This window comes from Dermacentor albipictus, chromosome 1 (assembly GCF_038994185.2).
Source record: "Dermacentor albipictus isolate Rhodes 1998 colony chromosome 1, USDA_Dalb.pri_finalv2, whole genome shotgun sequence".
In the NCBI taxonomy this organism is placed as follows: domain Eukaryota; kingdom Metazoa; phylum Arthropoda; class Arachnida; order Ixodida; family Ixodidae; genus Dermacentor; species Dermacentor albipictus.
The window spans coordinates 490,276,687-490,301,658 of record NC_091821.1 but is presented as its reverse complement, the minus strand read 5'-3'; the positions used below and the strand labels follow the sequence as shown (position 1 = coordinate 490,301,658).

Sequence of the window (24,972 nt, the reverse complement as noted above, 5' to 3'; positions counted from 1 at the left end):
ATGCGAAAAATCCCGTATACTTAGATTTAGGTGCACGTTAAAGAGCCTTAGGTGGTCAAAATTGGCGGAGTCCGCCACTACGGCGTGCCTCATAATCAGATCGTGGTTTTGGCACATAAAACACTATACAAATGTCCTTGCTTTCTGGTGGCGTCTTCGGCAATCCGTACGGCCCAGAGAAACGTCCCTCGTGATGTCACCACAAGCACGTTTAAAGGGGTCGAGTGTTCGTTGTGCACTGCAATGTTCACATAAAGGAGTGTTTATATATGGGTTCACCCAAAAGTGCACATTTGCAAATAGAAATCGAATTCCGGAACGCGGCAGGAGGGGGGGGGGGGGGTGGGAGGGCTCGGTAATGTAACTTGTACTTTGAGTCGTGGACGCGTAAGACCGCAATTTACCTCCGAATAAATCGTTCATAGCGGCCATGCAACGTGTCCATTTACGTGCATGCACCACGGTACCCATCACAACGAATATAACTATTAATAAAATTGTCTGCAGTAGCGCCAGCGTCGATTTTGTTAGTTCTGTCCTTTTCCACATCTTGACTAGGACTTGCGTTAGTTTCGTTTTCACCCTTCTATAACTAGCAGGTGCCATCGGGCATGCTTAGAAGAAGACGACGAGGAGGAGTCAAGGTGAAACCAGATTTGCCTCGTCCCAATCGACCGAAGGGTGGAGGCGTAGATTACAGTGCCGAGGTTGATCAAAAACAGCCAGGCGGCGCAGCCAACGCTGACGTACAACCATAAAAGGGAAGGCCGCCGTACCAACGCCCATGTCTCTGGCCTGCGCCGCTGACACTGCGGGATACCCGCAAGGAAATGCGCGCAAGACTGAGAGCAAAGCCAGTGCAGCCACAACCAAGTCTTCAGCGACGGCAGGACAAGCGGCAGCTTCAAGGATATCGATTCCAAAGGATCCGGTGGGCACCGTGAAGCCTGGCGTTGTAGCCACAGATGCTGCTTTGCCGGGGCCGTCGAATTCCAAGGCCAGCAGAACGTTACGAAGCGACGTTGGCAGGGTTTCTCTCGCGGCATATGGACCGGGGCCATCTGGAGCGCCGGCCTGTACGTAAAGCAAATGCTTCCTCTAAGTGCAACTTTGACGAGGCTAGCGATCGAGCGAAAATCTTACTAATGCCGACTTTCTCAGCAGGAAACACTAGTTAATGTTCCCAGTGCATCTTCGATGAAGTATATGTACGCGAGTCAAACTGATCGGCACGTTTTCTGTAGTTTTGCAGTTAGCCAGGCGGATGCAAAGACGGGAGTAGGGCGTTGGATGGATAAAGAAGGATGTGAATTTGGATTTTCTAATCTATTATACTTACAATCTTATTCTCAGATTCCTATCCATTTGTGTACACCTAGAATCAGTCATCCTTCATTTTCGGTGATTGTCACTATAGTGCTAATACTATACAAACCGAAACAATATGCAACCTCACTGTTCATTGAAATCAGCAACCAACAAAACATCCCGCCGCTTTCGCGCATTAGTTCAAAAAGTATCTAATTCGCGAATACAACACAGTACCGCATGAGTACTCATTACATTGCTTTTTGTTTCCTTTTACAACTTTCTTGGTTACATTTTCCTACCCGCCATGGTGACAGTGATTTTGGTGTTGTACTGCGAAGCACGAGGTTGGGGGAAGCGAATCGTGGCCGTCGTGGCCGCCTTTCCAGGGAGGCGGAATTCAAGAACGCCAATGTTCCTTGCACTGGGGGCACGCTAGAGATCCTTTGGGGGTCAAAATTAATCCTGAGTGCCCCACTACGGCGTGCCTCGTACTGTAAAGCGTGGTTTTGACACGTAAAACAATGAATTCATTGATTCATTCATATTTTCCTAAATCATTACCGGTTGAACGCATTCGTTAGGCGATACAGGATGCGTTTGGGCGGGGTTGTAATCCAATCTTTCGGTAGACCAGTGTACATTCGGAAGGAGGAAGGCAAAAGAAGTGGTACGGGCACAGTTCTGCCTTCAGAAAGTATTTTATTACATAGTGACGCATATATGCAAATGAGCATTTCATGCGCAAACATGCAATGAATCAGCTGCCTCTACAAAACCACCGATGTAAGCACATAACATCAACGACGACAGGCCAGAAAAAATGGGCAGTGCCCGCGTGCTCCAGCTTGGTCATGAAAACACAGATGCCCATGCTTTTAAATCTGACTAGCATCACTTGCCTACTTTAGGCATTTTGAATATCTATCTATCTATCTATCTATCTATCTATCTATCTATCTATCTATCTATCTATCTATCTATCTATCTATCTATCTATCTATCTATCTATCTATCTATCTATCTATCTATCTATCTATCTATCTATCTATCTATCTATCTATCTATCTATCTATCTATCTATCTATCTATCTATCTATCTATCTATCTATCTATCTATCTATCTATCTATCTATCTATCTATCTATCTATCTATCTATCTATCTATCTATCTATCTATCTATCTATCTATCTATCTATCTATCTATCTATCTATCTATCTATCTATCTATCTATCTATCTATCTATCTATCTATCTATCTATCTATCTATCTATCTATCTATCTATCTATCTATCTATCTATCTATCTATCTATCTATCTATCTATCTATCTATCTATCTATCTATCTAATCTTGTCATGCCGAACCAGTGACTCAAGTTGTCTACAAGCTCCAGCCACATGGTATGTGATGCCTTGATGCCGTTGAGGTCGTTCCATCGCTGTCATTTCAGTTCGCCATCCTACTCTTGTCATGACTTCGTCATCATGCCGTCAGCGTCATTCATCCATCGTCATGCGATTCCAGTGCTGCCGTTTTCTTCAAGCTGTATTCGGTCAACACTCATTATTTCAGAGACGTCAACTAAATGTCGCCATCCTACTGTCGTCTTGTAGTCGAAATGCTGCCTTCGGACCAACATCAGCATTTAAGAAATATCATTTTGTTGTCGTCATGCCGTGGTCGTCATGGTGCCTTCATCGACATTGCTCCTTATTCGTCACTCTACCGTATTCATACCGTCGTCATTCAACCATTATGCCACGTTGTAATGACATCGCCGTCATTGCGTCGTCGTCATTCCGTCTTCATCATCCCATTATCGTCATACCGACACGGCCATCTTATCGTCATCACGCCATTGTCATCCTACTGTTATCGGCATTCCATCGTCGTCGCGTTTTCGTATCATAGTTATCATTTGCAAACCATATCCAATTGTCATACCGGCACTGTCATACCACCTTCGTCGTTTCATCGTCGTCATTCTTTGTCATTTCATCGCAATCGTGCTGTCGCCATTGAATTGCGATTATGCAGGCTTTGTGGTGCTGTTGTGCTCAATGCATCGTCGTCACACCTTCGTTGTCATGCCTTCATGGTCGTTCTGTCATTGTCATTCCAGCTTCTTCATCTGAATCTCGTCTTCGTCGCACTGTAGTTGCCATACAGCCATTTCACACGCTAGTCACGTTAGTCTCCTCATGCTGTCGTCGTTACGTTGTTGTCGATATATCAACGTCATGATTTCAGACTCGTCATCCAATTGTCATGTCATCTCGTCATAGTGCCTTAGTGATTCCATCGATGAAGGTGGTTATTCCATCATCGTCACTGCGTCGTCGTCGCAGAGTCGTTACCATGCTGTCATGGCTACAGCAACCCTGGCGAGCGAGAAGCGTAGCAAAGTGGGCCGATCGCGGAGAGTGTATGACATAAACAGTTGAAGCAATTTAGATGTCAGAATAGGCACTAGAGTTTCTAAGTAAAGGTGCCTTCCGCAATACGGAATATCTCTAGATTGCTTGACACCATAGACAGGTTCTGGCGAAATTCTTCGAACAACGCCGCTGTTAGGGTTGCTGTTCCTCAATTTTTTTTTTATTTTGACGCACATATATGGCGTCACAGAAAGGAGCAGGCGTAATATAAGGTCACACATCTTAGTACATAAGGCAAATAGATGGTGCAGTAATATTAGACTAACAGAAATTTCACACTAAATGCAAGAACTACCACATAACCATGAGAAATGTAAAAACATCTGATAAAATAAACAAGGCAGCACAAACATATTTATATGTCTAGAAAACTAAAATATTGCAATATAATTTTCAACTAGCTATCACTTTAAACAAATATGGTTCCCAAATTGAGACAATGGAAGTGGGTATGGTGGTCCAGGCAGGTCAGTAGAATGAACTAATGAAAGAACTTACATGTTCTGCACAACGGACATTAACTTTATTGCAATGATCTGTACGCCAAGATATCCAGGATTGCCCTGAGAGGAGGTTACGTCTGAGATCGCGGTCTAATAGAAGACTAAGAGAATTTTCACACTAAAAGGCAATAACTACCATACAACCATAAGAAATGTATTTTGTGGAAAAGATACAAACTTGTAATTTTTTCGATAACTAAAACCAATGCATGCCTAAGAGAGACCTTTCGGTAACGTTGCCGCCTCCGTTCTACATTTATGGGGATTGCTCTGGGAATACAAAGAAAATACATAAATAAAAACGATAATCAATAAAACACGAACTTCTGACCTTTGTAGTCACGTAATGTGGAATAACGGGAACGAAGAGCTCTGCAGCACTGGCGCTTCCAACGCCTATTGTAAAATTTACATCAGTTTAGGGCAGGTTCCCGAACCTCTTCTCTCTGTAAGCGACATTCATTAGGTCTATTCAAAACCTATGTTGTGTACAACATTCTCGGGGTGTGATGCTTTTGTCTGTGACCCCCCTTGAAACCTGATCTCGCAATTGTTTTGCAGCTGAGCCGACTCCCAAGGACCCCGTGAGAGCGTTTGGGATCCCAGCCGGCTTCAATTGCCCGGCAGGCGAAGTGCGTGGCGCAGGTCCGTCGCCGCAGCCGCCGCGTGAAAACCTGGGTTCCCGTAGGATGCCTAGCGTGCGGTTCGACGCGGCGACGGCGATGTACGAAGGCGCGGACATAGCCCACATAAGTACCGGCGGCGTCAGCTTTCAGCAGCCGCCGAAAAAGCACAGCCGCATCAAGAGGCCTTCCGAACTGCCCTACCTCCGACTGCCAAAGGTTCGCCACACATTGCGGCAGAGAGAACCTTCGTGAACGTACAGATGATATTCGTAATGTATCCGAAGCGTTCGCAGTATAGAAGACACAAAGTTCACGAACGGCCGGCCCGTTCGTCAGGAGAGGTCAGGAAAAAGTTCACGAAGCGTTCTGCAATCGGAAGAGTTTTACAATGAAACTTCGGAAGGCGCACGCGGTTAACGATGGACATATAAGCTTAGGGAAGCACCCTACGTTTGTGGAGGCATTGAAGGTTGTCAAGGTGGCCATTGCTCAAGGAAGACTTATAATGAAAGTTTGTGAAGTGCCGGCTTGTCGCGAAATTTATGAAGAATCTTCACGATGTGCTTAGTGTTGAGATAGTAATTACAGGTTTGCGATGCGCCCACTATTATAAAACAAGTTAGACTGAAAGTTCGCAAACCTGTAAATGGTACTCAGTGTGGCTCCTCAAAACGAAATCTGGGTGGTTGACTGAAAGTGTCCCTGGGATCGGGCTCAGCAATATTGCTTTTCTCAAGTACTAGTTCTACCAACTGAACTAGGAGGCCTAAAATGAATAGCGAGCTGCAAATGAATTTTCCTGGCAACGTGTGCCTCTTATTATTCCTCGCACAAGCTATTATCTGTTATAGAGTGACAATTATGAACCAGTACAATTTTAATATATAACATATATCAGCTGCGCCCACTGGCTGCATTTTTCTTCGAATACATCCCTTAGTCCTTCGCAGAAGACTATGGGTGCTAGGACGTAAAACTATTCAAAACTTTTCCATTCCAATTCTGCAATCAGTCCTCCGCGATTGGTCAAAAACTTTTCGCACCACCCCACCTCACCTGTCTGTCACGCGACGTCGCGACGTCATGAAAACCGTGATAGCTCCCCATCTCATGTAATGTGTACACACTGATCATGCATGATTTGACCGAACAAAAGAAAAATGGTTATTTCTGATTCGATGCCTTTTCGCCATGAGCCCTCGGTTATTGGCCAGAAGTTTTCGGGCTGCATCCACTTTACCTGCCTCTCACGCGACGTCACAAAACCGCAAGAACTCACCGCGTCAAAGTGACTTGAACGCGTTAAAGATGCATTAATACGCCAAACAAAACTGAATTTTCTTTTGAATAGCCGCAGAATGCCCCGTTCCGAAAGGAATAAAAGATGGCTGCCGCCGGAGAGCAATGGTTTATTTGCGTATAATAAAATTTTTGCGTGGCGATGTAACGTTTTCGAGCACTTTAGGCGCGTTTAGGACCTAGCTCAGCCAACTTTTATTTGCCTAGGATTCTTTTTGGTGGCATTCTTAACCTTCCGTTGCATGCGGCCGCGATTTTCGACCAGCCACCACAAGCTAACTAAAGGAAAGTGAACCGATCGCAGACGCCGGCACGCCTCCTCTTCATCCGGTCATCGATTTTCAGTGCAGTGGCTCGGCCCCATCGAGTCCCTCTGCACTTGAGCGTGCTCCTCGCCTCTTGTCAGCCAATTAGATAAGACAAGCCGCTCCCTGTAGGCAATGTTATTCGTTTTTCAAGCGAACAAAAGTGACCTCCTCTGAACGAGGAGAGCATTTGAGTGGTCTGTTCAGACAACCTGCGGTTGACCGGTCGTCGCTTGCATCGGCAGTTACGTAAATTTGGCGTGAGTAGATTGCAATAAAAAGATATCAAAATAGTTTTACGCTATAGATCCCTATGTGTGTCTTACTTGGTATCGCGTAAACTGATGAGGGCACGTTCTCTATACAACGTTATCCTCAAACTGCATTCGTCGTGAATATTGTGTGCTTTCCTTTCGTTAACGCTGCGCTCCCATTACTTTCAGATGAGGAATTGCAAGCGGGTATACGGGGGGAGGGCGGGAGATGGAAATTTTGCTCGTGCGGCTATATTGCACGACATAGCGGCCCTTACAGGGTTCGATATAGGAAGTTTACGCACGATAGATATTGTTTTGGAAAAATATGGGCTCCAGAGGTGCACATACTTTCTGAGAGTGCGCGATTCAAGCGTGAATTGCAGGCCATGCCACCCCGGCGCCTATGTTAGCGAATTTGCAAGCAACAGAAAGGTTGTCGGGTGGCGCATCCGGGGTTGGTGGCCACAGCGTGCTCTCAGACGCCTAAAACGCACGAAATACGCTTGTACTTTTTCATATAATGTATCTGCATTCCACTGCGTAGGCATGACAAGCGCATTGCGACAGCCCAAGTGGCGAAGTATTTCAGCGCTGTCAATCTAGAGCCGCCAGCCGCACTTCACTGACAGCCGTGGGGCACCTTGCGGAAGTGGAATCCATAAGCCAGTGAAATGAAAGCAGACGAAAAAACGCGTTGTTTTAGGTACAGCCAAGCGAAAAATCTACGAACTGCGAAATATGACGAAATGGTAAATATGCGAGCTGCTCGTGACCGTAGCCAGTAAAACGGTTTAACACCATGATCAGCGCGTATAGTTCAGCACAGGCTGGAAAGTCGAATGTCTGGCTGCGTTGCGAGGCGGCGGAGGTACTCATATTTTTTAGATCATGCCATCCATAAACTTTTGAGGTTTACTGTCCTTAGACTGCTTCGCTGTTTTTAGAAAGGGCCATCACTTTGCAAATGCTGTAAATTTTATTTCTTTAAGTACGGTCAGAGAGTCGTATGCTGTTGCTTTCAGTTTTCGCTGGCCCCGCTGCGCATCATCGGGCTTTTGCGACCGCGGGCGTCGCATCCACGCAAGCAACCGACTCTGAGGGAGCTGCTCCAGGAAGCTCAGGTGAAGGAGCAGGACCGACTGGTGAGTGCACTCTCTTCGCGACATGTTAAGCGTGATGTGGATGAATGATGGCATTCCTGAGTTACTGAACATCGTGCATCGTGCATCGCGCTTAGAAAATATGCTCTCTGTGGGCTTTCAAGGAGGGCCTAAAAGTGAGACGGAAGGGCTCTCAATGAAAAAAGATATTCTTTAGAAACTTTAGGTCACTCTTTCACACTCTGGAGCTGACGTATGCGTGCTCTTCCTCATCACTCATCGCTTCAAGCTCGAGATGATGCCATTTACCTACTATGGCCTTTGTTAAATCAGTTTTTTCTTGCGGCCAAGGCGATTATATAAAGCTTTCTGAGTGGCACTCCTTGCAGCCGCCTGCGGGACTGAGTGAAACCGCGGTGGCCATATAGCTAGAAACAAAGGCGGGCACGTCCCCATGATCTGCGCCCGGGGAGTACGCGCAGGATTCAGCTACACCTGTAGTTCCTCAATGAAAGCTTGAGAAGAAAAATCTTTAAGATGTATATCAGTTCACAATTGGATGTCGCTGTTAAACGAAAAAAAAATTATGCATCCGCCTGTGGCCGAAAGTTTCGAGAAAAGCGACCGCCGGGACGCTTCGTCAATCACGCTTCTTCGCTGTGGTTAATTACGAACCGTCCCTGATGTGATGTGACTGCATGATAGCCACTACTGGTTACCCACTGGTTGGCGAGAAACATATTCACCCACCTTTTGCAAAGACCTAAACTTCATGCATCAGAACCTTCTGAACATACGGCGTGCCCACCGACTTCATTTATTGCTTTTCGTGTATCTATCGTGAGTGCTTATTAGATGGCTGTGTATATGGGGAGCAGCTACACTCTGTATTTTTTATCAGCTCCCGCTCGTTGCAGAAAGGGCCTCACGCCATTAGATAGTTTAGATTATTCGCGATACTCTATCCAGAGCTCTTTAATATTGGTACAAAGCTGCATAGCTGGTTGTCGCAAGGAAGGCACTGCAAATCGTGCATTTAGCATTCTGAAACATTTAAATTTAATACCGTATTCAGTGATTGCGACATCATATTTTACTGTGGACGTTTAATTGTAATTTATGTGCATATAAAGAAATTGATGGCACTCACCCGTCGCGTCGACAACATTTGTAAATGTAACAGAAGCGTTTCGCGGACCCTGTTGGAAGTATTTAGCCAACATTAACATATGTCACCAATGCTACAGAAACGTAGCAACAGCAGAAAACACTTTTGGGTGACGCCTGAACATTTAAGGATGTATATTGCTTCCCTACAAGCTCAGTTTGGAGCTTACGTTCTCTGTCCATAGATTTTTATCATAGTATAGCGACCGTCCGTCACTTCGCTATCCCCGCCAGGGGGGCGAGGGGGGTCATTGCCCCCTGCTTGACCCGAAGAAGCTGCCAGACTGGGGCGCCACCACTGCCACTGGGCAAACCTGCTTTCACTTTTGAATAAAGTCAGTTGACGTTCCGTTCTCAAGCTGCCAAAACGTGTGTTGCTCGTATCCGCTAAACCGAGCTCCCCACAAGAGCACAATCCTGGAAAGCTCTGTTACCGCTAATGACAATGCGCTCGATTCGATTTTTGAGTGATGTGGTGTATCCGAAATATAATGGCATTCTGCAATCTTTGTAATAGGAGCTGAGCACAACCGTTCTTGTGTTCAAGTTATAATACAACAATGGGCGAGTTGGTACGAATTTTTAATAAACAGGAAGCCAGTGAGACATGGAGACGCCTACACAAGGGACGAGGAAGACTGCGTTTCAATTTCGATTCTACTCATTTACCAGATAGCTCTGGCTGGATGAGCGCTGCACTGACAATCCTCCCTTTTTTTATTCATAAATCTAGCGTTCGTCTTTCTTGTACACGCGTCTCACTCGTTTTCATATTATATACATAAGCATTACGCTATCATCATCACCATCATCATCATCATCATCATAAGTTCACTGTGGGACAAAGGCCTCTGCCTGCGATCTCCAATTACCCCTGTCCTGCGCCAACGGATTGTAACTTGCGCCAGCGAATTTCTTAATTTCATCATCCCGCCTAGTATTCTGCCGTACTCGACCGCGTTTCCGTTCTCTCGGCATCCACTGTGTAAACCCGATTGGTCCACCGGTACAGACTAAATAGAGAAGGTTGTGGACAATGCCTACCGCCCATCACAACCTGAGCCAGCTGCGCTACTCAACACCGGCGCAATGACGTGCCAGCGACTACTTCTCGTGCATATTTTATACGCGAACTTGCGAACACCTTGCTGACCGTTCCCAACTGAAGCAAATGTACGTATAACATCCGGCCGCGAACAAACGAGGAGAGCTTGTTACAAGCGGAACGTGATACCAGTGGCGTATGCTTTACGCGATTGGTGCAGCCAGGACCTAACAAGGCGCTGTAAAGCGCTCCGACAGAATGTCACAATCATTTAGTGCATTAGAGGGTAGTAAATGGGATATAATAGGGCTCAGTGAGGTTAGGAGGACAAAAGAATCATATACAGTGCTAAAAAGCGGGCACGTCCTGTGCTACCGGGGCTTAGCGGAGAGACAAGAACTAGGAGTCGGATTCCTGATTAATAAGTATATAGCTGGTAACATACGGGAATTCTATAGCATGAACGAGAGGGTGGCAGGTCTTGCTGTGAAACTTAATAAGAGGTACAAAATGAAGGTTGTACAGGGGTACGCCCCTACATCCAGTCATGATGACCAGGAAGTCGAAAGCTTCTATGAAGACGTGGAATCGGCGATGGGTAGAGTGAAAACGAAATACACTATACTGATGGGCGACTTCAATGCCAAGGTAGACAAGAAGCAGGCTGGAGACAAGGCAGTGGGGGAATATGGCATAGGCACTAGGAATAGCAGGGGAGAGTTATTAGTAGAATTTGCGGAACAGAATAATATGCGGATAATGAATACCTTCTTCCGCAAGCGGGATAGTTGAAAGTGGACGTGGAGGAGCCCGAACGGCGAGACTAGAAATGAAATAGACCTTATACTCTGCGCTAACCCTGGCATCATACAAGATGTGGACGTGCTCAGCAAGATGCGCTGCAGTGACCATAGGATGGTAAGAACTCGAATTAGCCTAGACCTGACGAGGGAACGGAAGAAAGTGGTACCTAAGAAGCCGATCAATGAGTTAGCAGTAAGAGGGAAAATAGAGGAATTCCAGATCAAGCTACAGAACAGGTATGCGGCTTTAACCCAGGAATAGGACCTTAGTGTTGAAGCAATGAACGACAATCTTGTGGGCATCATTAAGGAGTGTGCAATACAAGTCGGCGGTAACTCCGTTAGACAGGATGCCAGTAAGCTATCGCAGGAGACAAAAGATCTGATCAAGAAACGCCAATGTATGAAAGCATCTAACCCTACAGCTAGAATAGAACTTGCAGAACTTTCTAAGTTAATCAGCAAGTGTAAGACAGCTGACATAAGGAACTATAATATGGATAGAATTGAAAATTCTTTCAGGAACGGAGGAAAGCTAAAAGCAGTGAAGAAGAAACTAGGAATAGGCAACTATCAGATGTATGCATTAAGAGACAAAGCCGGTAATGTCGTTACTAATATGGATGAGATAGTTCAAGTGGCTGAGGAGTTCTATAGAGATTTATACAGTACGAATAGCACCCACGACGATAATGTGAGAGAGAATAGTCTAGAGGAATTTGAAGTCTTACAAGTAACGCCGGAAGAAGTAAAGAACGCCTTGGGAGCTATGCAAAGGGGGAAGCCAGCTGGGGAGGATCAGGTAACAGCAGATTTGTAGAAGGATGGTGGGAACATCCTATATACACAATGCCTCATGACCTCGAGCGTACCGGAATCTTGGAAGGACGCTAACATAATCCTAATCCATGGGAAAGGGGACGCCAAAGACTTGAAAAATTATAGACCTATCAGCTTACTGTCCGTTGCCTCCAAAGTATTTACTAAGGTAATCGCAAATCGAATCAGGAACACCTTAGACTTCTGTCAACCAAAGGATCAGGCAGGATTCCGTAAAGGCTACTCAACAATAGACCGTATTCACACTATCAATCAGGTGATAGAGAAATGTGCGGAATATAACCAACCATTATATATAGCTTTCATTGATTACGAAAAAGCGTTTGATTCAGTCGAAACCTCAGCAGTCATGAAGGCATTACGGAATCAGGGTGTAGACGAGCCATATGAAAAAATACTGAAAGATATCTATAGCGGCTCCACAGCCACCGTAGTCCTCCATAAAGAAAGCAACAAAATCACAATAAAGACAGGCGTCAGACAGGGAGATACGATCTCTCCTATACTATTCAGAGCGTGTTTAGAGGAGGTATTCAGGAACCTGGATTGGGAAAAATTGAGGATAAGATTTAATGGAGAATACCTTAGTAACTTGCGATTCGCTGATGATATTGCCTTGCTTAGGAACTCAGGAGACCAATTGCAATGCATGCTCACAGACCTGGAGAGGCAAAGCAGAAGGGTTGGTCTAAGAATTATTCTGCGGAAAACTAAAGTAATGTTTAACAGTCTCCGAAGAGAACAGCAATTTGCGATAGGTAGCGAGGCACTGGAAGTCGTGAGGGAATGCATCTACTTAGGGCAGGTAGTGACGGCGGATCCGGATCATGAGACTGAAATAATCAAAAGAATAAGAATGAGCTGGGGTGCGTTTGGTGGGCATTTTCAAATCATGAACAGCAGGTTGCCACTATCCCTCAAGAGAAAAGTGTATAACAGCCGTGTCTTACCAGTATTCACTTATGGGGCAGAAACCTGGAGGCTTACGAAAAGGGTTCTACTTAAATTGAGGGCGACGTAACGAGCTATGGAAAGAAGTGTGATGGGTGTAATGTTAACGGATAAGAAAAGAGCAGATTGGGCGAGGGAACAAGCGCGGGTTAATTACATCTTAGTTGAAATCAAGAAAAAGAAATGGGCATGGGCAGGACATGTAATGAGGAGGGAAGATAACAGATGGTCATTAAGGGTTACGGTCTGGATTCCAAGGGAAGGGAAGCGTAGCAGGGGGCGGCAGAAAGTTAGGTGGGTGGAGGACATTAAGTAGTTTGCAGGGACAACATGGCCACAATTAGTACATGACCGGGGTAGTTGGAGATGTATGGGAGAGGCCTTTGCCTTGCAGTGGGCGTAACCAGGCTGATGATAATGATGAGTCTACACAGTCAATGAACACGATGGACGAACTCCACGCTGTGTTATGGCAGCCATGCAGGATCAGGCTATTTGCCTCTAGCAAGATGACGGCGGCTGACTCCTGGAGAGCCACCTCTACTCTAGAAGTCGAGGTATATAACCCCCTTGGTGGCCACGCGATACTGTGGCGCCATGTAGCGTTCACATGGGCACATGACCGCTGTTATATCGCATGAATCGTTCGCGCCTATGCTGTCTGTTGCGCATTTTCACTTGCTTTTCTTGCTTGTTTGGAAATATGACATACAAGGTGCTTCAGACAAGATGCAAAGACAAGCGAAGTGCGAACACTAAATATAGCTTGTTAGCGCAAAAAAAGGGCAAATATGCGCCTGTTTTCCTTTTCTTCCGTGTTGACGCAGAGAGTCATCCTGAACGATTTTAGCTAATTGCCTCTCTCGTCAGCAACGTCCATGTACTAGAAGGTAAATCAGGCATAAAAAACGGCAAAAAGTTGTCTTTATTTTAAACGCTATGCTGTTTCATCGAATAATATAGTATTCTCGGAAGTACTTTAACTGCACTACTAAACCGGACAAAACGTTTTGAACTTTTATGCTTGGAATAGCATTGTTGCCACGCAAGAACGATGCGTTCATAGGCACCCGGACTAAACATAAATATGGGATGTTCACGTAATTGGTTGCATGGAATGGAAGCGCCTGCCTGCTGCATGTGCACAAATAATTGTTTATGAGACGAAATAAATGATCACATTATTTCGTTGACTGAGTATACACCCCATGTTAGTGAATGAAGCCACATAACGACCGAGAGCGCAGCACTTTATTTGGGTCATGTAGTAATAATGTTTTGTCTAGTGCGAGGAAACAAGAGGAAACAGAAGGCGACCGTTAAAGGTCATTGATTTGCCAGGCTGAGTAAATACAAAGAGCAAATATGAATCCCTGATTTCTGAGTGTGTTCGTAAAACACTAGGTGATCTTCAAATCGGCCACAAGGTTCTCCTCGTAAATTTTTTGAGTACGAGTGCTACCGGAAGAATCCTGGTTTCGTTGAGAGGTTGCTCCGGCAATCTGAATCAAGTAGCCTACATGTAGCTGCACACATGTGCTGCGTATAGCGCCATATATTGCCCAGAAAGGTACCCAAAACAAGTTCCAGTTAACTCGCTGTGAGGTTTTGCGTTCATATCGCTTGTATATTGCTTGTTTCATTTGGGCAATACGTGCGTAGCACCTCGACGAAGACGAACTGGTTCTAGGTATCGAGCAGTTGGCTTAACTGACCATTGCTGCATTTCTTTAGTAAATGTACATTACAAATAGCCTTGAGGGGTTAATCCCTCCTTGACGTAACATTTTAGTGTATCTTGGCGGCCCCTCCATCCAACTTTTCATAATGGCTCCTCCCGGTGACGACTTCACGTCCGCATCTACACCTGCGACTCCAACAGCAATGTACGTCATGATTGTCAATCCCGTCAATCGTTGAATATTCTTCGGCCAAGATAATGTTGACGTTGACGACTCGCTCAGCATGTATGAGCATGCTAGCCATAACAAAGCTGGGATCCTACCCTAACGCTAGCAAATGTGATACTCTACTTGGGCGGAACACCAGGTGTCTGGTTCAGGACACACGAGGAGAAGCTGTCTAGCTGGAATTCCTTTGAGGGGAAGCTAAGCCACATGTTTAGAAACCCAACCGGGCGCCAGCTGGCTGCAAGAGCCGACTATCGTAGTGCAGTCTTCCACTCAATCGTATGTCTTGTACATACAAACGTGCTCACCTTTTGTTGGAAAGTTGACAATAAAGTGCCTGAAGTTTACAAACGTAGGCCACGTCCTCAAAAGGATCGCGGACGACTCGTGCAACTTAAAATTGTTGACCTACAACGTTTCCACCATCGATATCATTGTCTCGGAATGCCACCGCTTCGAGCCGGATAAAAGCCACCACGTCAATCCACAGTTCTCCAGTGTCTGTAGCGCGGCTGTGACATCATCCTGTGCCAACTTTACCGGTGCACTTCCCTTCAATGAGAATGGGACGCGTATTGTTCGCGGCGAGCTCAAGGCTGCAAGTTCAGCCCCATTCCATCCATGCCCGCTTGACTACGTCAGTGACCAATCAGCACCGTCGATCTCGGTCTTTCAGGCAGTTGTACAGCAAGTATTTGCAAACCTCGGTTTTCCTGCTGCCTGCTCTGTCTCCAGAACTGACGCCAGACCACTGCCTACAGCTGTGCCTCGCAGCGACCTTTATTCTCTCAGATTCTGTATCCCTACTGAGTGGAGAACTCTGGACGACAAGCCAATCTGCTGCCGTTGCTGCCTTATTGGCCATGTAGCTCGCCACGGTCGCACCGCCTGGACGTCCCCATATTTGAGCTACTTTTCCCCCTCTCCGCTTCCATATGCCGATTCTCGCTCCTACTCGTCTCGTCGTATATCTCCTACCTCTGACGTTCCTGTTAATGACACTCGTCTCGCTCGCTCGCCGTCACCTCAGCGCCGTCGCTCCGCTGCGCCTCTGCCACGCCACTAATCGTCGGCCACCAATTGTGGAGCCTCTCGGACGGAAAAACTAGACCTGCTGCTCCTGGGGTAGTGCTGGATTATTTTCATCGTGCCGAAATCCTCCTTTGACGCTTCGAACGAACCAAAACTTACGTTACGTTCATGTCGACCGCGTCCCTTTGACGGCGTTAATGGATACTGGAGCAAGATATCCATAATGAGTGCTAACCTCCGTCATTGACTAAAGAAGGTTCGCACGGCTGCTACTACACGAGCAGTAGGCGTCGCCGATGGTAGAACTGGCGCCATCACTGGAATGTGTACTGTCTGCATAAGCATCGCCGGCTGCCACGTTCCAGTTCTCTTTAGAGTACTGACCAGTGGTTCCGACGACCTCATCTTCGGACTAGACTTTCTTACGGCGCATTCCGCTCTGATCGACTAGTCTGCCGGTACCGCTTGCCTCGAACTCCCTTTTCTTCCGCATATATTCATACCGAACTGCCGAACGACTAGAGTACGATCGCCTTCCTTCGCCTGCAGCATAAAGTCTCGACTTCTGCCAATTTGCTTTCATCTTGCCCTGTTCCCGATGGTGATTACGTCATCACCCCTGTTCCTGATGTCATTTTGATCCGCAATATCACTGTGCCCCACTCCGTCGTAACCGTTGCTGAAAACTCGAAGTGCCTTTCCGTCATCAATTTAGGCCTGACAATGGAAGTTCTACCCTGTGACATATCGGTTGCCACGCTGCGTGCTATTGCAGTTAAGCACGTCACGACTTTTCGAGTAGACGTCTGCACCGATTGTTCACCGTGTCCACAGGATAAAATTTGCCTAGATGCAACATTTAGTACCATGATTGTTGCGACCTATTGCCTGAACAAGTAGGAGTTCCATGCCGCCTCTGGTTTCCAACTGCTCCATCTCCGACCTCAACAATCGACAATTGGGTCAGACTTCATTTGTTAAGCATCACATAAATACTGCCCTTATCGAGTTTCTGCTTGCAAGATGAAGTGAATAAGATGCTTGCCAAAGGCATTCTTGAACTCTCGTCGAGCCCTTGGCCATCGCCCGTTGTGCCTGTTAAACAGTTTGCACTAGTGGTACAAGGCTGGAGTCGACAGCGGATCTTGGGATCACCTAGCTCTTACGTGGCTTGCCTAAGTTGTTTTTAGGTTTTGCGTGGTTATGCTAGGTTTCGCTAAGTTGTTGGCAGGCTTGGTTAAATCATTGATAGCTTTTGTGAAGGTATGGTAGGCTTGACTAAGTTGTTTCCAGGTTTTGCTAAGTTGTTATCTCGGCGGGTTTGACGCTGAATGTTTTCGAGCAGTCGCAGTCCAGGATTGCTGTCACGGCGTCGTCGAGGGTTCAGGCGCGGACTCTCGCGTTCCCTGGACTGAAACTCGACATCCTCGACTCGTCGTCGCCTCATCTCAGCCAGAGATTCGGCGCAGCATGACTGCGGGAAAAAGCACATCAGTCTGACATGACTGCTTGAGAAAGTACATCAGTCTAACATGACTGCTTGAGAGAGAGTGTCCTGAGCAGCCGCAAAACAGCGGTTTATACACACTCGGTCCTCCCCCGATACCCAGGTGACGGAAGCGGCCGTCCAGGCACCGTAGGCGAGTTGACGAGGCACCGTAGGCGAGTTGACGAGGCACCGTAGGGGAGACGACCAGGCACCGTAGCGGCAATTTATTCCCCGAGCTGACCCCCGCAGCGCGCCCGCCGGCTGCCCATTGTCTTGCGTCTTGGTCGGTGCGTGGGAAGGGGTCTCAGTAGACGTCCCCGCGGGCTCAGTAACAATAGTTGGTCCGCTGAGCTCGTTTAGTCACAATGGCATCGAGGCTAGAGCGTAACGGTGGCGTTCCGAGACAAGGTTTCTGCGGTTGTCGCAAGTGGCAGGCAAAACTTGCACGTCATCGTGCCGTTCTTAACAATCGCCACAACGTTCGCTCCGACGGTCCTGCCCTACTCCTCGCCATTCCTACGCACCTCTGGTCAGCTGTTCCTTATGAATTTCACGGCTTACCAACCGCCGGTGACCTTGGCATCTCCAGCACTCACGACCGGATTCGCCAGCGCTTTTTTTGGACAGGCCTTCCCCGCTCCATACGGAAATACGTGGTGGCATGTGAGAAATGCCAGCGCCAAAAAAAACGCCATCCACGCTCCCTGCCGTGTGCCTTCAACCTCTCGACGCTCCGTTGGAGCCGCTGTTTCGCATTGGCTTAGACTTACTTGGCCCTTTCCCCTTATGAACGTCTGGCAACAAGTGTGTCACTGTGGCGACCGATTACGCCACGCGCTGCGCAATCACTCGAGCGCTCCCAACATGCTGCGCCACAGATGTCGCCGGATTTTTTGACATGACATGATTTTACAACGTGGAGCTCCACACCAACAGCTCACTGACCATGGTCGGACCTTCCTTTCAAAAGTCATTGCCGACATCCTGCAGTCCTCAACCAAGCACAAGCAGACTACGTCTTATCATAAACAAATGGTCTCACGGAGTGTCTGAATCGTACCCTGACAGACGTACTTGCAAAGTACGCCTTTTCCGACCATACGGATTGGGACCTTGCTCTACTTTTTGTCACATTTGCATATAATTCCTCGCGCCATGACAGGGTCGGCTATTACCAGTTATTTCCGTTGTTCGGCCGACAACCAGCATTGCCACTGCACTCATCCTTTCCATCCGCCGCAGCAGAGGCGCACTTAACGCCATCGCCAGGGCAGCCCAAGCACGCAATATTGCCCGCACTCTCCTCCTGACCTCCTAAGAAAGCTAATGGTGTTCATAGAATCACCAACACAGAGACGTGCAGTTTCCCCCCCAATCTCTGGCACTGCTGTGGTCCCCGACCCGTCACGTTGGGCTATCAGAAAACCTGTCTCGGTACACAGTGCCACACCGATCGCTGCGTGCAGTGACTCCGGTGATATTAGAAATTGCCCCAGTCAATGCCAGTGCCTCATTTGCCCCGTATTCCACTGATGTTGTGCGTGTCGCTCGCCTGAAACCCTCTCTCCTGTTAACACCGATCTTTTGACGCACCACGACGGTGCTTCTGCCGCTGTAGATAACGCTACATGCGTATTGCTTCTTTCTTTTGGACAATGGGTGCGGGCGCCTCGAGGAACTGCTCCTGGGTCTCGAGCTCAGCTGACCAGCGCTACTGTTATTTCGTAAATATACATTATAAATAGCCTTCATTATTTAATCCCTTGTTCGCGTAACAATGTTACCGTAACGCAAGCTGCTTTAGACAAGGTGCTTCTTGAACAAGTGCAGGCGCTGGTCATGACTTGCTAGCGCAAGCAAAGTGGATATACGCTCTTTTCGATTGCCTTTACAAATTGCTATGCAAGCTCACCTTCGCAACTGGCACATTTTTGAGGATTTTCTTCAGGAATCCACGAATCTTGAGAAACATACGTGCAGCTATACTCAACTCCAACGAAGCAGGCGCACACGTGTAGCCGGCGGGGTCAGCGAGGCATAGTTGATGACAGTTTTTTCGCATGAGTAACTCATACGTGCGTCACCATACAGTCACCAACTGGGTGTCTCGGAATAACTTGTACAACCCGCCCGGCAGGAAGTTGCGGCATTAGTCAGCACCAAAGCAACTTCCATTGGTTGGCTTGCGCCAGGTAGCATAACGTACAGGTTAGAGTGTCCATCTTGAACGTACGTTGTGAATCGTTGGATCGCAAGTCGGGCACATCCATTTTGATAAACGAGCATTATGGTCCTTTATTTCCTGATATGATAACCACAGGAAGCACCCAGGAGCAGTTCCTCGAGGCGCCCGCACCCATTGTCCAAAAGAAAGAAGCAATACGCATGTAGCGTTATCTACAGCGGCAGAAGCACCGTCGTGGTGCGTCAAAAGATCGGTGTTAACAGGAGAGAGGTTTTCAGGCGAGCGACACGCACAACATCAGTGGAATACGGGGCAAATATCAAATTAAAGCAGAAATATCTCGGATTGCGATGAAGACGTAGTTCATAGCTCCGATAGTTCTTCAGTCGGGGACCCCATTTTCCAAAAGTGAATTTCAATCTCGATTCTTACTTTATTTATTGCCATAGCAATTATATGGAAACTACAGGCGCGCTTTTGCCGTCGCCTTCGGCGTCGCCATGATACTCCGCATAAAGTCCAAGGGTGATAAGGCCGTCGCCGCGCGTCGAACGTTGTATGTGCGAGTGAAAGCACACGAAGGAAGCCGACAATCGAGGTTCAATCTGGCGAAGGAGAAAGCGGGGAGCCAACTTGCCGTCTTCCGTCGGCGAAAGGCCATGGGATGTAAGGGAAGCGGCGTTGTGCTCCGGTAGCAACTGCGGATTTTGTGACCGGGCCCGAGCGGAACTGATGATCGCGGCTTAATCTCATGCGCCATATATGGAGGAAAGCGGAGAGGCAGCGCGGGAAGAAGGGGGGCGGCTTCGACTCCGCGAACAAGCGCCTACTTTTCACGGCCGCATGCGGTCGCGTGCGCCGTATCTTCATCCGCAGGCGGCTCCCATCTTTGCGCGCGCTGTGCTCTATAGCTGCTCTTGCGTTGAAGCGATAGACGGCACACAGGTCACTGCTGCTGCCCCGCTAGCCCACACCAGCGCTTTGACGGCGAGTCTCCACGCTCATCGACTGTGATGTGCTCATGCTTGCTTTTCGCGCGCTGATACCATGCTAGTTAGTTGAGTTAGTAAGCGAATGTTTCCAAGTTCATCTTTGATTCGCATAGCTGTCTGCCAATTTGCTATCGCAACCGATGCTTCGCCTTTCGGGTGAAACTGCGACGTTTTATCATATTTCGCGTAGAGTGGGTAATCCTTCCAATAACGTCCAAATCACTGACTAAGTCCGGAAATGCAGGAAAGTGGTCGACATCGTTAGGAAAGGCAACATGCGCAGTACAATAGCTAATGACAAGACGCGTGTGAAATGTAGATGGTGGCTTGCTGAAAATAGGCTGGGGAAAAATTTCGCCCTACACTGTTGATGAACACAAAGCGCACCACCGTCCAAAGATGGCAAGCGAAGCGCAAAAGCCCATGAACCACAATTCCTTCGTCACGTGTTTGTTCTCTTCTACTTTAGCGCATCATGCTATATGACAATTCCAACATGCCAGCTTTCAGAAATTTCCCATTGATTACCAACCACTGAAATTTGTTTTTGTGTGGTGCACACAGAACCTGGACACCAAGGAGCGCGAGCGGCAGCTGACTCTGGTGGTAGTCGTGCTGGTCCTGTTTCTCTACTATCTGGGAATGGCGGCGTCCGCCTACTACTTCGAGTTGACTGACATCACGCCGGCAACGCCCGGTGGACGCCGCCCGCCGATCGATCTCCTGCGCAGTACAGTCAACGGGTCCATCGATTGAGAGGGAGTCTTCGGCCACTTAGCGATGAGCTGCTGACCTGGACCGTATCACTCAATATTTGCCGTGATTTAAATGAAGGGTCGTGTTTGTGCGCGATGTGAGAGGGTGCCAAAATGTCATAATTTTAATGGTGAATATTATGAGCGGTTCTCGACTGCAAAATGAAGACGCAGAACTGACTAGAACAGGCGCTAAGTTCCAATAAATTTTTCTTACAGCAAGGCAGTGCGATTATATGCATGGGAACTGCAACGTGTCGTTTTTGTGTTCTCTTCCGCTGTTCCCGTCTTTATTCGCGGTCGATATGATACGTGCCTTGCTCTGGTCCAGCCCAGCTCGCAAAACTCTGGGTGCCCATGCACCTCGTATACGGTAAAGACTCCTTACCGTCCAGTATACCGTACGGAAAATCTTACGTAGGGTAAAGTGCGCGCATGCGTAATAAAAGCTCTACTGCTAAATCTTGCTGTTATCTCATATATTTACGCAGACGCTACGCTGCGGCAAAAGCAGACCGCTCCGAAAAGCTCACAGCTCGCAAGAATAGACGCCGTGTCATTACGGAACAGGCAGCAGTAACCACGGCTGCGCACGCAGAAAAAAGAAAGAAAGAAAGTTAAAAAAAAAACACGTAAAGGAATATTTTGAGTACGAGCAGTTCATTTGCATTCCCGACTCGGAGGAATTTACAAAGCCCCCAGTTTCCATTTTTCTCAACTACATATTTATTCGAATAAAAGAGCACGCCTGCAGCCGTTGGGATTATGTGGAGCGGGCCCTGCAGTAATTATGATCAAGCGTAGTTGTAGGGAAACAATAATTCAGAACTTCAATGACCGAACCACTGTTATGCGCGGGTGTTCTTTCACAGGCTTGCTGCGTGACATGCGTGGCATCAAGAGGTAATTTCTTTCCCTTTGTCCTCTGGTTACTTCAAAACTAGTCAAGGAGGGAAGGTGTTCAAGGTCCGAAGTCGGCGCTCCTCGATGATTTGAGTGCACGGTGACAGCGCGAAGGAAGAGCCGTTGTCCGATAAAGTGACGCTTTATTCGAACGCCCAGGCGTCTCTGTCCGAGTCCAAGCCCGAAGCTCCGCTCTCCCTCACACAACCAAACATGACTTTTTAAGGCCTCAGTTGTACAAAGGAGTCGCAAACCAGCCAATCACACATGCGAGTTCGCATCATTGTAACCAATTGCACAACCACCTTCGTGCCGCACACGGCATTGGCGGAAACAGTGGCACTCTTCACAACACGCCAGGGGATAGGATTTCTCAGACACGTGCCACCTCCCTCTCCCCTACGTTGGGCGGCGAGTATCGGACCCTGATGTCTTCCTCTTTTCACCTGCAAGCGGCCGAGAATGTTTCCGTGAAATCACGGCTTATTTACTGCATATCCGCCGCACAGCGGGCTACCCTGCCAGTACTGAGAAAGCTGTCTGCCCTGCAGCTGTGTGCCGGTTCGCTTGAAATCCAAACACCATAATTGGGACCCGATGGCGATCGCACACAAAAGCATCCATCGGTCGTAGCCGGCTAAGGGTATTAAAGCTACCGCCGTTTTCACGGGCGTTCTTAGAAGGCGCACGCAGATGCCGAACATCAAACCGGCTGGGCAGCGTCGCGACGTCCAATTTCCGTGACCCAGATGGTCGACGGGACATTTGGGAAGCGCAAGGGGCATTAGCGGTGGCGGTGACCTGAAGCACACCCCCAAATTTCATCTTCACGCCCGTCTGCCCGAACGCTCGTCTTCAGCTCGGGCCGTCTACCATTTTGTTCCGAGCGAGGGTGTAGATCTAGTGCCTTTTCTACGGCGCAGCCACTAATCCGTTTTGTCTCCACGCGTGAGTGTTTCCCGCGTCCCCTCTTCGCGGAACCCACTGCGTGCTTCGTTTCCGGTTATTGGCCGATACAGCAGGTGTGAACTTGTCCTGCGCTCTGCTGTAGTCGCCTAACTGGGCCACAAAAATAACAGCAAGGTCAAATCCCTGATCTCAAACTGACTTCAAGTGACACACTTTTTCAGTAATGTGGAAAGTTGGGCTGTTTGGTGAGTAACCATCATACCTTGCTGGTGAAGCAGCGCTCTGACACGGACACAGTGAAGACACACAAGAGAGTACGACAGTCGCTGCACTCGCAACTATTTTATTTCAGAACACATACTTCATATTTATGTACCTGCGCACCCTCAGGCGTCAAAGAAAATCAAGGCAAGATTAAAGGCATTTAAAAAAAATCATTTGCCCGCGCACACTCGGGCGTCAAAGATATGGCACCTGTCTATCATGGTGTGCAATCCTATAGTATTTGTTGCAGCCCTAACAAACATTTTTATTACACACTTAGAATTTTTTTTCTTTTAGTGTACTTCCAAAAAGGCAACCTCACCATGGCTTAGATGTACAGATGACTGACTGATACAACCCTCTTCCCTCTTGTGAATGTGTTTTTTTTCCTTTAGTGTACTTCCAAAAAGGCAACCTCACCATGGCTTAGATGTACAGATGACTGACTGATACAACCCTCTTCCCTCTTGTGAATGTGAAAGGCTTCGATTATTTCCCTGGTTAGCTGATCCTTATGGTGCGATAAAACTGTAGTATCATTGTAAATGGCCAGCACCCATGTTTTGAGCAGTGCCCTCTAATGTGGGAATGAGTGCTTCCCCCCAGTGACATTTCGTGCTCCAAAAGTCTTGTGTTTGCACACCGACCCGTTTGGCCGATGTATACTTTTCCACATGATATGGGCAAACAGTAGACAACGAACGACCTGCACTTGACAAGTTTTTCCTATGCTTGACCGTGCATTTACGACCATTTACTTTTATTTTTGTTGAAACTCTACGATCCAGTCCGGCACATATTTTTCCGAGTTTGTTAGGTGCTGAAAAAACTACTCGTAGGCCATATCTGCCACCTACGTTTCTTAAGTTATGGGCAATTTTGCGTGTATATGGTATCGACACAATTTTTTTTGCTGTCAATCTCTTTTCTGTTGAGCTCTTTCTGATAGCCATTGCGCACATAACGAATCAGCTTATAGGCTGATGTACACAGTGCATGTTTTTCATATCCTACATTCTTTACTATGATAACTTGTTGGCTGAAAGTTTATTTTATTTTTTCTGGGCAAGACTTAGTTAAGGCCACCCTCAAGCACGAGAAAGCTATGCCACTTTTTACGACTTTTGAATGTCCCGAATTGTAGCTAAGCAAGGGTTTTTCTGATCGTGCATTGTATGACCAGCAAACTTGGTCCGGTGTGGTAGTTAACGCCAAATCTAAAAACTGTAGCTTGCCATTCTTTGGCAACTCAACAGTGAAAGCCAGTCCTTGGCTTTTGTCCTTGAACACGTTTGAGACCTCATTCACTCTTATGTCCAAAACTCCATGTTCGACTATAGCCAAAAAATCGTTCACAAAACGGAACACTTTTACCACAAAGCCTTAAGGTTTGCATCAATCGCTTTGTCAATGCTACTTAAAAAAATCGTGCTAAGTACCGGAGCTACTTTTGAGCTTTTACGTATTCCGGACTTTTGTCTGTACATAACATTATTGCACAGTGCAAAGGTGGACTCAAGGTAAAAGTTTAATAGTTCAAGAAAGGTATTAACTGATTCGCCACATTTGCTGACAAATTCCATCTCGTCGTTGTCTTCCGTTATACAATGCCTAACACTCGATAATCGGGACCATACGGAATATTGTAATACAGATCCTGTACATCTATGCTGAAGAATTCACATCTTCCAGGGTTGGACGTGCTTAAGTACGTTACTAATGTTTCAGAATTTGGCAAAACGAACGGATCGCTAACTATCAAGCCATTAAGGTGCTTTTGAAGAAATGAAGAAACAATCAACTGCCACGAGTCCCTTTCTGATACTGTGGCTCTGAACGGAACGCCAACCTTATGTGTTTTTGCCACGAAAAACAATTCGAGGTGTA

At 47.2% G+C, this 24,972-nt stretch overlaps 1 protein-coding gene across 1 annotated transcript; it reads left to right on the top strand.

Annotated features, from left to right (window-relative positions):
• Positions 1 to 632: 632 nt before the first annotated feature.
• Positions 633 to 21,256, top strand: LOC135912352 (uncharacterized). The gene is made up of 4 exons (XM_065444786.1): positions 633 to 1,076; positions 4,815 to 5,095; positions 7,763 to 7,882; positions 20,819 to 21,256. Exons 1-4 carry the CDS (start codon positions 785 to 787, stop codon positions 21,008 to 21,010), a joined length of 885 nt encoding a protein of 294 aa, XP_065300858.1. The 5' UTR covers positions 633 to 784; the 3' UTR covers positions 21,011 to 21,256.
• Positions 21,257 to 24,972: the final 3,716 nt, after the last annotated feature.

Excerpts from the sequence above, each read along its gene's own strand:
- LOC135912352 (XM_065444786.1), top strand. The coding sequence starts at position 785 with ATGTCTCTGGCCTGCGCCGCTGACACTGCGGGATACCCGCAAGGAAAT. Across the intron at positions 1,077-4,814 it reads GCCATCTGGAGCGCCGGCCT|CTGAGCCGACTCCCAAGGAC; the intron begins GTACGTAAAGCA and ends ATTGTTTTGCAG. Across the intron at positions 5,096-7,762 it reads CCTACCTCCGACTGCCAAAG|TTTTCGCTGGCCCCGCTGCG; the intron begins GTTCGCCACACA and ends TGTTGCTTTCAG.